The sequence below is a fragment of the Bactrocera neohumeralis genome, chromosome 4 (assembly GCF_024586455.1).
Source record: "Bactrocera neohumeralis isolate Rockhampton chromosome 4, APGP_CSIRO_Bneo_wtdbg2-racon-allhic-juicebox.fasta_v2, whole genome shotgun sequence".
In the NCBI taxonomy this organism is placed as follows: domain Eukaryota; kingdom Metazoa; phylum Arthropoda; class Insecta; order Diptera; family Tephritidae; genus Bactrocera; species Bactrocera neohumeralis.
Genome location: NC_065921.1, coordinates 18,638,663 through 18,651,909, shown reverse-complemented (window position 1 = coordinate 18,651,909; position 13,247 = coordinate 18,638,663). Strand labels below are relative to the sequence as shown.

The following is a 13,247-nucleotide window of genomic DNA, read 5'->3' as shown; positions in this document are numbered from 1 at the left end:
ATTGGTTTTAGTATAGGAGTTGAACCGCCTCTGCATTGTTGATACGTTTTCACAACGTATTTGCGTATTAAAAAGTATTTGCGTATTAAAAAGCGTATTTCGAAAAATAACTGTACTTTTAATAATTTCGGCTTTTAAATGCAAAAAAAATTTTTACACAATAAAAAGTACTTAAAAATTTTATTTCCTTTAAGTTTTGAATAAATTTTTTGCTTAAGCTGCTGGTTTGTTCAGATATTATTTTTCAGTTTTTATACCAATTTATTATTAATTATTTTTATTTTTTTTATGTATGAAAATATTTACTCATTTATATAAACTTTTCGTATTTATGTAATGTTATTTAATAAAGGTTTTTATAATTTTTGAAATTCAAATATAGATTATCTATAAGCTACATAGCACAGAACTGCATATACAGGTTTAGTATTCGCGGCTTTTATTACAAAACCGATTTTTTTAGTTATTATTGTGTTTATTTTACAAGCTTAAAAGCTACCTATTAACATTTTATAAATGAATAAAGATTCTTTGCTTTTGTATACCACTATCTTTCAATTATTTTATATAACTACATATTAATTAATTATTATATATATATATATGACTTAAATATTATAATTACTTACACATATCAATATTTTTATCGTTAATCTTTTTTCGTAAAATTATTTGAGCTTATCATTTTTTGTTTAATAAACTAATATATACATATATAATATATATTATTTAGTATATAGTTACAAATACTTTTTATGTATACAAATATGATTTTTGTTTTCTCATTTTTAAATGAATGGCACTTCGTATTGATGAATTTCACTAGCTCAAAAGCTTATATTAATATGTATGTATATTACGGTGTCCATTATTGCCCAAGTTGATTTGTTTATCCAGACGCCCACTGAAATTTCAGTTTTTGCTGTAAAATGAAGAAGCAACCAACGCAAACAAGATCTTTATTTGAAATTTAAACTGTATCAAAATCATATTCTTTTTTCCAGGTATATAACGTGGGATTTTTCATATTTCGCATTAAAAAAATAAATCTTCAACTTTTAAATAATGATATTCTAATTTTAAATTTTCCGCTATATAAAAGAGGTTTGATTATTTTTTCAAAAAAGCATTTCTTCAAAAATAAAACGCAGTTAAAGTTGCACATCAAATGTATTGAGCATTCATACAAATGAGTTATGCTTTCTGTGTTGCTCATACGACCTGGTGTACTGCATTAAGGGGGAGCCTGCTTTAGAAGCTACAAAAAATCGATTATGTTTTTTTTGCTTAAATCTCTTTGAAAAAAGTCTAAGAACATGTCCCCAAAGTTTTAGATGGGAATTCGAAACATTTTCGAAGCTAGAAGGGAAATAGTGACCGAGCGTCTAGCAGACATATGAGCGATTGGGCAGAAAGCGAAAACTTTGACGCGCGATTTCTCGGTTTTTCATTTTTACGATTTTTCTTAATTGGCGGGCAGGATAGAAAAAAACTAAACGTCGTATGGAGTTGGGGCAAAGTTTATTATCCTTTGGCATTAAATTATCTTCTATTTAAACTAAAAAAAAACTAAGAAAAGTCAAGTTTGAAAATATTTTTAAACAACATAAAGTAATACTTTTTGGTCAAAAACCACTTTTTTTTAATTTTGAAAAAATTTATAAAATTTTACGCTTTTTCGGAATTTTTTTAGTGTAACTAAGAGATAAATTATTAGAAAATATGAATCTCTTTGAATTTTTTGTTTTCGATATATATATTATATATTATTGGATATATATTTCATATATTTCTTGGATTTAGTTTTTGTAGTAATGAAGCACAGCGACAGCTTATAATTGCATGTAAAGTCATCACATAGCATTGCGCCTCTTTCTTTGGCCATGTTTTTTGTCGAAATCCTGCCAGGAGAAGCTCAAACCATCAGCACCATCAAGGTTGAATTTCTTTTCGTTCGAAAATATGGCGTATTCCCACTTTTCTTCATATTTTTTTTTAGCAACGCCGACCTCTTTTCTTTGTGCTTTATCTTCGACAAGCTTGATCCACCGAACGTTTTCTTCCATTTTATTCCTCTGGTTTAAGAGAAACCACGCAATATGTCGTTACTCCAACGCAAGACATAATTTTTTCTTTTATTTGCGCACTAGTTAGCCTGCATGTTTTTGGTGGCTTCGTTACGAATTCGGGCTTTGACACGAAAGCTCAGCTTTTTATCACGTTTTTTTTTTTAACTTCAAACAACTATCTCAGATCCGCCAATTTTGAGTGCAATATGCCGATTCAACATGTTTTATTCATTAAAAAAGTTAGTTCTTTCAATTTCCAAAGCAATTAGCGCTTTTCCTTGGCTCATGTATAGAAATTTTAAGTTGAAAAAATTTCCAAAAACTTATTATTTTTATACCCAAAGCATCAAATCTCTCTACGTACTTCTTCTTCCTTATTGGCGTAGACACCGCTTTCGCGGTTACAGCCGAAAATACAGGAGGAGATCGAGCCATGTGTAGAAGTACACGCAAGTGAAGAAGGTTCTCCGCCATTCACTTGAAGGCGGGAGACGATTCTTTTAGATATGGCTCAAGTAGCTCACAAATTCCAGACTTAGAGCAAGTATCCTGAATGTCTGTTTGAAGGCGAGCTAAGAGTTGTGCGCTGGGTTGGCACCCGCCACTTAAAAATCACTCCCAAAGAAAAGAAGAAAATAGCTTAGGTTGAGAAACCCGCTTTACATACTGACTTTTCACAGTTATAAAGGCTTCACTAAGACGAGACGATGATCAACAAGTGTACCGTTGGAAGTACAAAAAAATGTGTTTATTTAGAATATCGTTCTTCTTCTTAGCTACACTTTGTGTTTAATAGGAAAAATTTCAAAATTTGTATTAAATTTTTTTGTTTTGCGTTTAATCAAATATCCCTGGCTGCATGAGTTAGGCATGTTTCTACATTGAAAATAAAGAGCTTGTTTGCGTTGGATGCGGTTTTTAGGGCGAAAATTGAAACTTCAGCGGCCGTTTGTAAAAAAAAATTAATTTTGGTAATAATAGCCACACCAATATAAATATAGGTATAACTATTTAGTTCACAAATTTATTAATTAACGGTTATTTTGCATGTTTCAAATGCTGTGCTTGGCAAAATTTTTAATTTCAATCAATTTATTTATTTATTTTCATAATACTTCATATTTTTTAATGAAGAATTTCTCGTATAAAGCAGTACATTAACACTTACGTCATCTTAATTATTAACATTAAATTAGTGAATCTATAAAAAATCTAGCTTAATTCACTATAAAACTTAACAAGCTAAAATATAAAAACACATTTAACTTGCATCAACCATTAACAGACAGTCTCAATTAAGGAGCGAATAAAACACCCCATAAACCAACACTCACACACATTTAAATTGTATTTACATATGCACTTAGCTAACTAACTGTTGAATTAACATTTTCTTCCAACAGGAGGAACACCTTGACTCTAGCGGTTTGCTGTAAAAAATACATAAATACAAAAGTGCTGAGCACTGCGCTAACAATACAAACTGCTACTGTTCTACAATACATATATGCAGCTACTTATGTACATAAATACATATGCATATTATATTGCACATAACTGTAAATTCGTTGCGAACTAAAATTACGAATTGTTAGGTAACCGCTAATGCGCACTAAGTATATATACTTGATTTTGCTGACATATACATATATACAAATAAGCACACGCACACACGTATACAAATGCCACGTACGCATGCTTATACCGTACACGCATTAGAGTCCGTCGTCGACAAAGCCGCCCAGTTTTTAATCCCAACATACATATGTTTGTCTGTATGTATGTTGTAAGCCGCTTAACAATCGACACAGTCCTTGCAGCGTTTGCAGCATTTAAAGCAGTTAAGGTGACCCTCCACACCGGAGTCAAACACACGTCGTGGTGACCCGCGTCAATCGTGTCATCTCCATGCTGCCGAAATTCTTTTTGAAAAACAACGATTTGAATGTTGTACGGAATTGTTTTGACATCAGTCCGTAGAGCACGAAGCCGACGGCGGCATTGATGAGCGCCAGCAGATCCATCATTTCACCGAATGGTGGATAGCAAACGAAGAAGAAACATTTCTCCAACACACCCGACAGCAGACCCAGTATGCCTTGCGGGAATTCGGTGACCAGGAAGAGTATGAGTACGGCAACCAGCAGCATGGTGGTGCGATCAGTGCGACGATCACATTTCGGGGGACTGTGGAGTGTACGAAAGTAAGTTAAAGTAATTTGTGAAATATCGTTTCTTTAACTTATTCCAATATATTAGTTATAACATAATTTAGTATTTCAATTGAGAACATCATTTTTTAATATGAATACATACAGCTGTTGACAGCTAATTAGAAACGCGACTTATTTTGAAGTAAGTGAAATTATTTTCGAATAAATCACTTATTGTTACCGTTTTTTCACTCATTTTATTGAAACTTACGTTAAACTTTGACTCTAATAGTAAAAATTTTAATTAAAACTCTTCTTTTTTTAAGATTTTAACAAAAATGTGTGGCATCAACGATTTGAGTGCGACAAGTAATTAGAAACGAAAATTTTTTATAAGCAAAAAATATTGCTATTAAAAAATATTGCTTAGTTTCAGTTAGTATTTTGTTGCTTAACCTTTTTACTTTAATACTGCTTCATATCCACTGCGAATTGACGTTATAAGACTCTGTTGACAGCGCACCACTAGTGTTGCTTGCCATGCCGTCCTAATTTCATCAAAAAGAACATCCATTTTTGTGATATTTTTGATATACAGCTTTTTTGATATCAACACAGATGTGTTCCCTTCAGACCACTCCAAAGCATTCATGGAATTTTCAACAAAAAACTTTTGTGTTGACCTTGCCGTGTGCTTTGGATTGTTATTTTGTTGAAATTTCCATATAACAGGCAAATTGTCCTTAGTCCATGGGCGAATGACATTTTTTAGGATGTCGACGTATTTCTCTTTATTTAAAACTCCATCAATCATATGGAGCGAACCTACACCATTCCAGGAAAAAAATTCCCACGCCATGATTGATCCTCCACCATGCTTCATTACGTGTGAAGAATAGCAAGGATCAAATTCTTGATAGAGTGGTCGCTAAACATACCTTCGACCATCAGGATCTATGCGATTTATTTTGGTTACATCGTTCCAAACAACATACTTGAATTTATTTGTTGTCCAAGATCAATAAACGTTGGAAAAGTCTACGCGTTGTTTACTATGAATTTTAGTCAGAAGTGGTTTCCTGCATGCTGCCCTACGGTGAAGTCCATATTCTATTAAATGCCGGGTAATTGTTTTCTTGGATATTTGGGCATAATATTCGTCTTGAATTTTATGTAGAATGTCAGTGGAACTCTTTTTTTGGGTCCCTTCGGGAGATGGTAGTAATTCTGCGGTCTATTTCTGTTGAAGTTTTTCAGGTTTTTTCTTTGCGTGCAATATTGAAAATAGTTTTAGAATTCTGTATATGTTTAAGGGCATTGAAAACAATTTCTTTTGAGCATTTGACCTGATTCGAAATTTGTTTGTATGTCTTTGCTGACTGACAAAGGTCAAAAATGTAACTACGTAGGGGCGGGTGTACAGCTGCAGCTTTTACTCATTAAAAAACTTGAATAATACATTTTAATATATTTTAAACCACAACTTTGAAACACACTCTTACCAGAAATCAATAATATTATTAATAAAAATTAACACCTTGAGGAATTTTAATTCTTTAAACAACTGTTTCTAATTAGCTGTCGCACTTAATTCACCTTCTACATCGTAACGCATTTAATATTTGGGAAAAAATTAACAGAACTTCAACTGCACAACTACAAAACAAAGTGAATTTAGTAGTAAATAGAGTAGCAAGACTTTTAGGAATATAAATAACGGTATATTAAAATTTTTTATCATTATACTCATCAGCCACCTACAAAAAAGGGAGCGTTTCTAATTAGCTGTCAACAGCTGTACGTGTATGTATTTCGTAAAATGTCGAGCAGTTCCCCGGTATATTCATATAACTATTCAATACTAACAGATCCAACGGCAAAGATACAGTCTTCAATCTTACGAAGATTCGTCTCGTCGCTGGCAACAGAAAAAAATCGGTCCTTAGTCCAAGGGGTGTTAGATTCGCTGCATCTCGCACGTCGTAGGATAAGTTAATTGGGGTCTGGGGGTTTGTAAAGGTAGGAATGTTGCAGGAAACGAGTAATCTCGATTAATGTGGTCAATAGTTCGAGGGCTGTCAGATTCGTTGCGTACGGTACTTCGTGGGCTAGGTCTAGGAGAGATTTGTAAAGGTAAAAAAGGTGCAGAAAACGAAAAATTTCGATAAATTCGGTCAATAGTCCGAAGGGTGTTAGATTCGTTGTACTCTTGTTGTTACTTCATTGGATACGTCTGGGACAAGTCTAGATAAGTGGGAATTTAAAGGGCTTCAGAACCAAGCCGAAATTGTGTTTCTCTCAAAAGGGCAACTCGTCATCGTCCTCGGTTTGATATTGTTTGACCAAAAGAACGTCAATTAAGATATCAGAGCTTCTGAATGTTAAATCTCGTTCTCACATCTTTCGAATAGAAACTTCTTCCTTGTTTTGTTGGGACTAAGTTTGCTTAAAGCAAGTGCCTATAGAAGTTTTCTTTTCTCAACCTGGTCTTTTCAGTGGAGTGGAGATCTTCTTCTTTCCCCGGCGGCCAATGCGTCGAATACTCTTAGAGCTGAAATGTTTTCATCCATTCGGACGACATGACCAAGCCAGCTTAAGCCTCATAATTCGTTGGACGGGAGTGATGAATGGCTCGAGCCCGTTTAAAAGTTTTAAGTGATTTTCTAATGTATTTTTGGGGTTTTGATAAGCACTTGATTCGGCTATAGCAGTGACTTCCAAAAATATCTTGCTCTAGGATTAAAAAGGTTCGAAATCGGTTTGAATTTGAATACCTTCTTATTGAAATTTAACTGGGATGGCTCCTTTAAAGCCAGCGCGAACCCAATTAATACTATTTTTTTCCTAGATTGGTGTCACCTTTTTATTTTGGTGTGAAGTTTGATCTCCCTATGTCAGTTCTTGTTTGTTTGACAGCTGTTGACTCGAACATTTCTGTGCCGAGTTTTGTCATGAAAAGCGAGGTTGCTTGAAATTTAGTGTTTCTATAATGGTAAAATTACGGCTACGGAACCGTTGAGTAGTTGTGTGTTTAAAGAGTATGCTTTATCACGAACACAGCTAGAGATTCAAGCGTGTGGGCTCGTATTAAAAGTCCTGAATCCTTTCCATAAATTGACGTCGAGTAATGGGTGCAAAAGAGTTGCTTGACAATGTGGCTGAGAAGTCTACATTCATCAAGCGCATCATTAGTGGTGACGATAAGCGGGTTTATGAATATGGTGTTTAAACTGTCCCTCTATCTAGGGAATTGCGCTCCAAAACTTCAAAAATAAGCGTTGGCATTCTTCTCTCATATGATCCACATATTTTATAAGTAGCTATTTCAAATCAACAGCGGATTAGGAGCTTTGTTGCATTTCAAAATACTGTTTTGCATTTTAGGTGACGATATGTACATACATACTTTCGAACTTTCGGTGCTGGTGCACTTAGGCTTCAGTAATTTGCCACACATGCAGCAAGTTTTGCAAAATTAACTTATTTTATACTATGTAAACTCGGTTTTAGTTTTTGAACAAAAAAATTGCACGGTTGCCAGCAGAATTCTTATTAAATAATTTCATATTCTCAAGTGCACCTCCATTGAATGTAACAAAACGCACTTTCATAGAAATTGGAAAGAAATTTCAAGGCTTGCAAACAGCAAAATATTTCCACCGAAAAACAGGCGAGCTGCAGTCGTATCCGATTGCTTGATTTTGATTTTCTTGGAAACTAGTTTTTTTTTATGAAAATTTCACGGCACGTTTTGTGATTAGCTTGTATTCACTGAACGAGGTTACTACTTCTGAATTATGAATTGCGGGAATTTCAAAATGGCGTTAACGGTTCAAGCGAAACTGGCTGATAATTGTTGAATTTCGTATAAGATTAATTGAAAACGGCGAGCTTTAGTAGATCGCAATCAGATTAAAATTATTACTTTTTTTTAACTTTCTGCATAGTTTTGGTTAGTGTGGTTTAATTATAAATTATTAATATAAATTAGTAAATTAAAATTTAATTATAAAATAATCATATAAATTAATAAATTAAAATTAAAAAATAATAATAACAAATTAAAAAAAAAATGGAAATACCGACTGTATAATGTTTTTGCTTTTTTTGCTACCTTTTGATTATAACTGCTATTTTTCTTTTAATATAATTATTTCATGAAGATCGGTTCTTTTTTAAATTTTAGAAATTTCTGTTTTTGGCAGATCATTGTATGTATGATGATAATTAAAATTTTTCTAAAATTTAAAAAAGAATGTTACTCATACGCACCGTTGTGTGTGCCGCTGCTCCGTTAAAGGAACTTCCCCGGCACAGCTGCTGCCACCGTTGGCGTTGCCAGTTTTATTGGGATTATTGTAGTCCTTCAGCTTTTGCTTTCGCTTAGACGCCTCACATAGCACTCGTACTAATATGAAGCTGATAACGGTTAATATGCAGCAGGGCAACAATTTAATTATCACCGAGTGAATCCAAAAGTTGATCCTATGGGGAAAAATAAAATTGAAATTTACTATTTATAAATTTTTCTTTTTTTTTTTTAATAAAATTAAAATATTTTATTTTATTCAATAATAATAGTGTAAAAATCTCTTATTAAATAGCTGTCTTCCATTCGCCAAGGCCTGGCTAAGAAAGAGAATCGAACAAACAATATTAATAGCTACTAGTTAAGTGGCGTTATCATGTCCTCTGACGCATTCTCAATAGTGTTCGGCTTCTTTCTTTGAGGGGTTACATGGGTTTATGAGTTTCAAAGCATCGATTTTTTTATATTTTATTAATTTAATATTTATCTTATTAAATTCTACAACACCTCTAGAATATTGTTCTAAATTTTCAAGTTGATCCGAGTAATAGTTTCGTAGATACAGCCGTGAGAACTTGCGCACTAGAGGCTAGTTAGGCTAATTGCGCCGTCTTTGAAGGCGTTTTTCTCGAAACTGCACTTTTGAAGTCGGTTGGCGAGGTTTCTCGAGAACTACTCAACCGATCTTCAAGAAATTTTACACAGGTCTTTGAGATACAATTCTTAAAGACTTGGACGAAGGATTTTTTTCGATTACAACTATTTAAAAAAAAATGTCGCGAAATTTTAGTTTTTTTTTTGTAAAAATGTCTGCCAAAAATATAATTCAGTTTTTCCTTCGTCCAAGTGCTAAGTTAAGGTTTTAACTAAAAGACGAATTTTTTCACTTTAGATGATCCTGTAAGGAGTTATTCTACCAACGCAGCCGCGTAGTTTTCTTAGTTTTCTTAGGGGTCACCGGAAATGGCCTTGCAATGGCAGGGTTTAAATATTTTTTCCCAAAAATTTCAGAATTTCTTTGTTAATGTATTTTTTGTGGCAATAAAAAATTCTAATAAAATAATTAATTTTTTATAAGAGAAAAAAATTGTTGAAAAAGTCTGTTTTTTACCCCAGGAAACCCATGTAACCCCTTGATAGATCAAATGATTACATGGCAGATCAATGTGACGAAATGAGTCCAATTAGGCATGTCCTAGTCCCTCAGATTTTTAGATATTACTCGTATACTATATCATATATCTGGCCCATAAACCGCACCAAACTGTAATTTTTTCGGGATGCAATGGTGACTTATGGAGTATGTGTGGATTGCTGCCTGACCAATAACGCATATTTTGCTTATTGACGAAACCATTCAGCCAGAAATGAGCTTCATCGCTGCAGATGATTTTTCGATTAAAATCCGGATCATTTTCAAGTAGTTGCTCAGTCCAATTCACGAACATACGACGATTCTAGTGGTCAAGTGGCTTTAGTTCTTGCGTCAATTTGATCTTGTAAAGATGTAGTCCAAGATCTTTTCGTAAAATTTGCCATAACAACCTCACAGAGATGCCCAACGCTTGACAACGACGTGTGAGAGACTGATTTGGGTCTTTTTCAATACATGCGCTAGCAGCAATTCTCGACACTACGGGCACTTCTTTGTCTCACAGGCACGGGAACCTTTTCTACTGTACCTGCCGATTCAAATTTTTCCACTATACAAAACCCTCAATTGTTGCTCTGACAGGACGATAATGACGACCATAAATTGGACGTAGCCCTCTTAAAGTTGAGGTCACTGACTCTGAATTTCGGTAGGAAATTTAATAATTTCGACTCGTTATTAGATCGTATATCTTTCCATGATAAAATGGTAAATCTTACTGAAGACAAAAGTCAAAAGAGTGGGAAAAAAATATATGACTTCGTTTGTTGTCCCTTTCGGCCTATTTTTGATACCATACAAACTGATCGGCCTTTTACGAAAACCTTTTTTTGTGGAGGACATTTCAGTTTTAGTACAACCAGATTTACAGTTTTTTCTTGTTTTGACAAAAAAGATATTGCTATTGGAGGACATCTGTTATTTGTAATATATCTATTATCTTGTTATTTTATGTGAAATATTTGTAAATAATTAAATACTGCGCAATTTAGTATTACCTAATTAACATAACTATTTATATACAACTTTATTTTTTTAGTCATCCGAAGCGCATTACGGTAATCGATTTCAGTGGTAACACGGATAAGTTTTAGTGGTTGTCAAATTCAATTTGAAAACTGGCTTAAAATTCCAACTTTCGGTTAAAAAATCGTTTAAAACATTAATTGGCTTAATCTTCTCAAACAGCAGTATTAACTGCTCGGATCAACAGCTAATTGTTATAAATATATATTTTCAACCGATTGGATCATATTTTGGTAAACATCTATACAAATTTCTTTGTTAATCCACGATTCATATGATGAGGTTAATAAAGATATGTATAAACACCACATAATATCTAGCAATTTTATTTCATCTTATGGTAAACCAGTAAGTAACATTAAGGATCTGGAGTAATAAATTCTATATATTTAATCCAGAACGCTGGCAGTCAAATTACACAGTCTGTATTGTCTGCCATAGTTCATAGAACATACGACCAGACAATGTTAAATATTGTAGGCTGTGGCCGTACCCAAACAGCAAAAACCGTGGCATTCGCTGACTCAACCCACTCACAACGTCTACGCCAGGTACTAGCCACAGCGAGAGCAGCGACGGTAGCGTATTGTTGTAGGTGAAATGTAAGCATAGATCTGAAGAAGACTCGGACAAGATTAAAATTTTACATACAGCAGAATTCAAGGTCGTTTTTTACCTAAAACACCTCTAATTGAGCATCACCTGCTACCAAGCGCGCATAACAGCGCAGTCGGTGTCTCACTCACTTCTTTTCTTCTATCATTTCCACAACTTGCATTTGTTTCAGTTCTCACTCACTTATTCCTCAGTAAATTCATTTGTTTCAGTTCTCATGTCATTCCTTAAACAACAATAAATGTAAAAGTTCGAATTTCGATATCGATTTTGCACGTTCTCTCTCTCTGTTATGATTGCCTGGTGCATTGTGGTGATATTCGAGGCAAATTCAAGTGACTGACCTAGTGTATGAAACGACTATCTAATGTGTATGTGTAGTTTATTACTCTGAAAAAGCGAATTAATTTCCTTTTTTCTAACAGGTGCGCATAAGGCGCAGTCGTCGATTTTTCAATAATATGATCTAGCAACAAAAATTCGTTCCTCATCTTTCATGTCACTAGACACTAGAAGGTGCTATTGTTTTGTTATTGTAAAATGAAAATCTCTGATAAATGACCCCGTGTCCGTGTAATTCCGATAATTCGAGTATCAAAAGTATCGCTTTCTCCTAGGCGCACAAAACAGCGCAGTAGGTGTTTTGAAGGCATTGTAATTCTCAGCTGTCCTTTTGCCGAACAGATCGCTCTAACAACAAAAATTCGTTCCAATATCTCATTATCGCTCTTAAAACAACACTAAATGTAGCATATTTTTTGTTACTATAAAGCAACGGCGCTCATTTATGATCGCCTGGTATAACTGCACGATTTTTACATACAAAATGTAGGACAAAGCAAGAATTAAAAAACAACGCTGTAGAGGCGATGGTAAGTCTCGAATTCGAACTCCCTTTTATGATTGCATAAGGATATAACAACAAACATTATCTTCAATTGCCAAAGTGTTCATAAGCCCAGGACAGGCCACCAATGATATGCTGGATAATTTTCAGAGTACCATATTTCTTTATTGTAATTTGTATTTTTTTTATAATGAGGTACGTTGCGTTTGATGCTCATGTGAAATAAAAGAAAATTTTGTGAATTTCGGTCGATCGACCTATTAAAAGCACCATTTTATTATATGAATCTTATGTAACATTACAAATATTTGACGTTATGTACATACATACATATTTTATATTATATAGTACATTATTATTTTCCTATAATTAATTTCGCTAATATTGATTATTTTACTATCCCAGGTACATACAATATTAGGACTGACTTCTCATAAAAAACAAACTGAAAATAAATAAATTCAAGAGGCACTGCATTGCTTTGCCTTGAAACCCCAACAACAAATCAACTAGCAGCATCACTCCATCAGACACACATGAGCATGTTTCAATTATACTTTTGCATGATTGTCTTCCAATTCACTCATTATTATCTTATTGGTAGTCATAATCCGTTCCAATTGTCAAATTGCTCCCAAAAGACTTTACAAAGCGCGGCAGAATCGAAGTAGAAACGCAGAGAAAAATGTGTGTGCCATCACATGCTTCAGTCATCAACTCCTTGAAGCAACACATATTAGTTCCGATTTTTCACGCCGTTCCTGAAATAACAAATACTCAATACTGTGTTACTGTATTACCTGCTTCACAATTATTGTTATTGCACTATTCGAACTTCGCGATATTTGTGCATTGAAAGGGAGAGAGAAATATCTTCTTACCACCCCTTTATGATTGCCTAGAACATTTGATCAACAATTAGCAAACAATACGTTTGCAGAAGAAGAAGCAGTTTTCATTTCATGCGTTGTTGCTGTTTTATCGTTTATGTGCCATTTTTTCCGCAGCTCACGGTGCAGTGTTTCCAATCATTATTGATATTTATTTACTTTCTATATATAATTTCAATACGATG

At 33.8% G+C, this 13,247-nt stretch overlaps 2 protein-coding genes across 3 annotated transcripts in view; one reads left to right on the top strand and one right to left on the bottom strand.

Annotated features, from left to right (window-relative positions):
- LOC126757359 (Bardet-Biedl syndrome 4 protein homolog) overlaps positions 1 to 11,023 on the top strand; it is a 57,233-nt gene extending 46,210 nt beyond the window's left edge. The window contains exon 12 of one of the 2 annotated variants that reach the window (XM_050471205.1): positions 10,724 to 11,023. Coding sequence is in view for 1 of the 2 variants with exons in the window: in XM_050471206.1 (XP_050327163.1) it covers positions 3,473 to 3,505 (33 nt within the window). In the remaining variant the exon portion in view is untranslated. Of the gene's footprint in view, positions 1 to 3,472; positions 3,912 to 10,723 lie in introns of those variants that run through there. The other variant, XM_050471206.1, reaches the window with a different exon arrangement.
- LOC126757356 (G-protein coupled receptor dmsr-1) overlaps positions 3,935 to 13,247 on the bottom strand; it is a 255,974-nt gene continuing 246,661 nt past the window's right edge. Inside the window, exons 11-12 of the mRNA XM_050471196.1 lie at positions 8,495 to 8,707; positions 3,935 to 4,256 (exon numbers count right to left, since the gene is read on the bottom strand). Of these exons, the coding sequence (XP_050327153.1) occupies positions 3,935 to 4,256; positions 8,495 to 8,707 (535 nt within the window). The remainder of the gene's footprint in view (positions 4,257 to 8,494; positions 8,708 to 13,247) is intronic.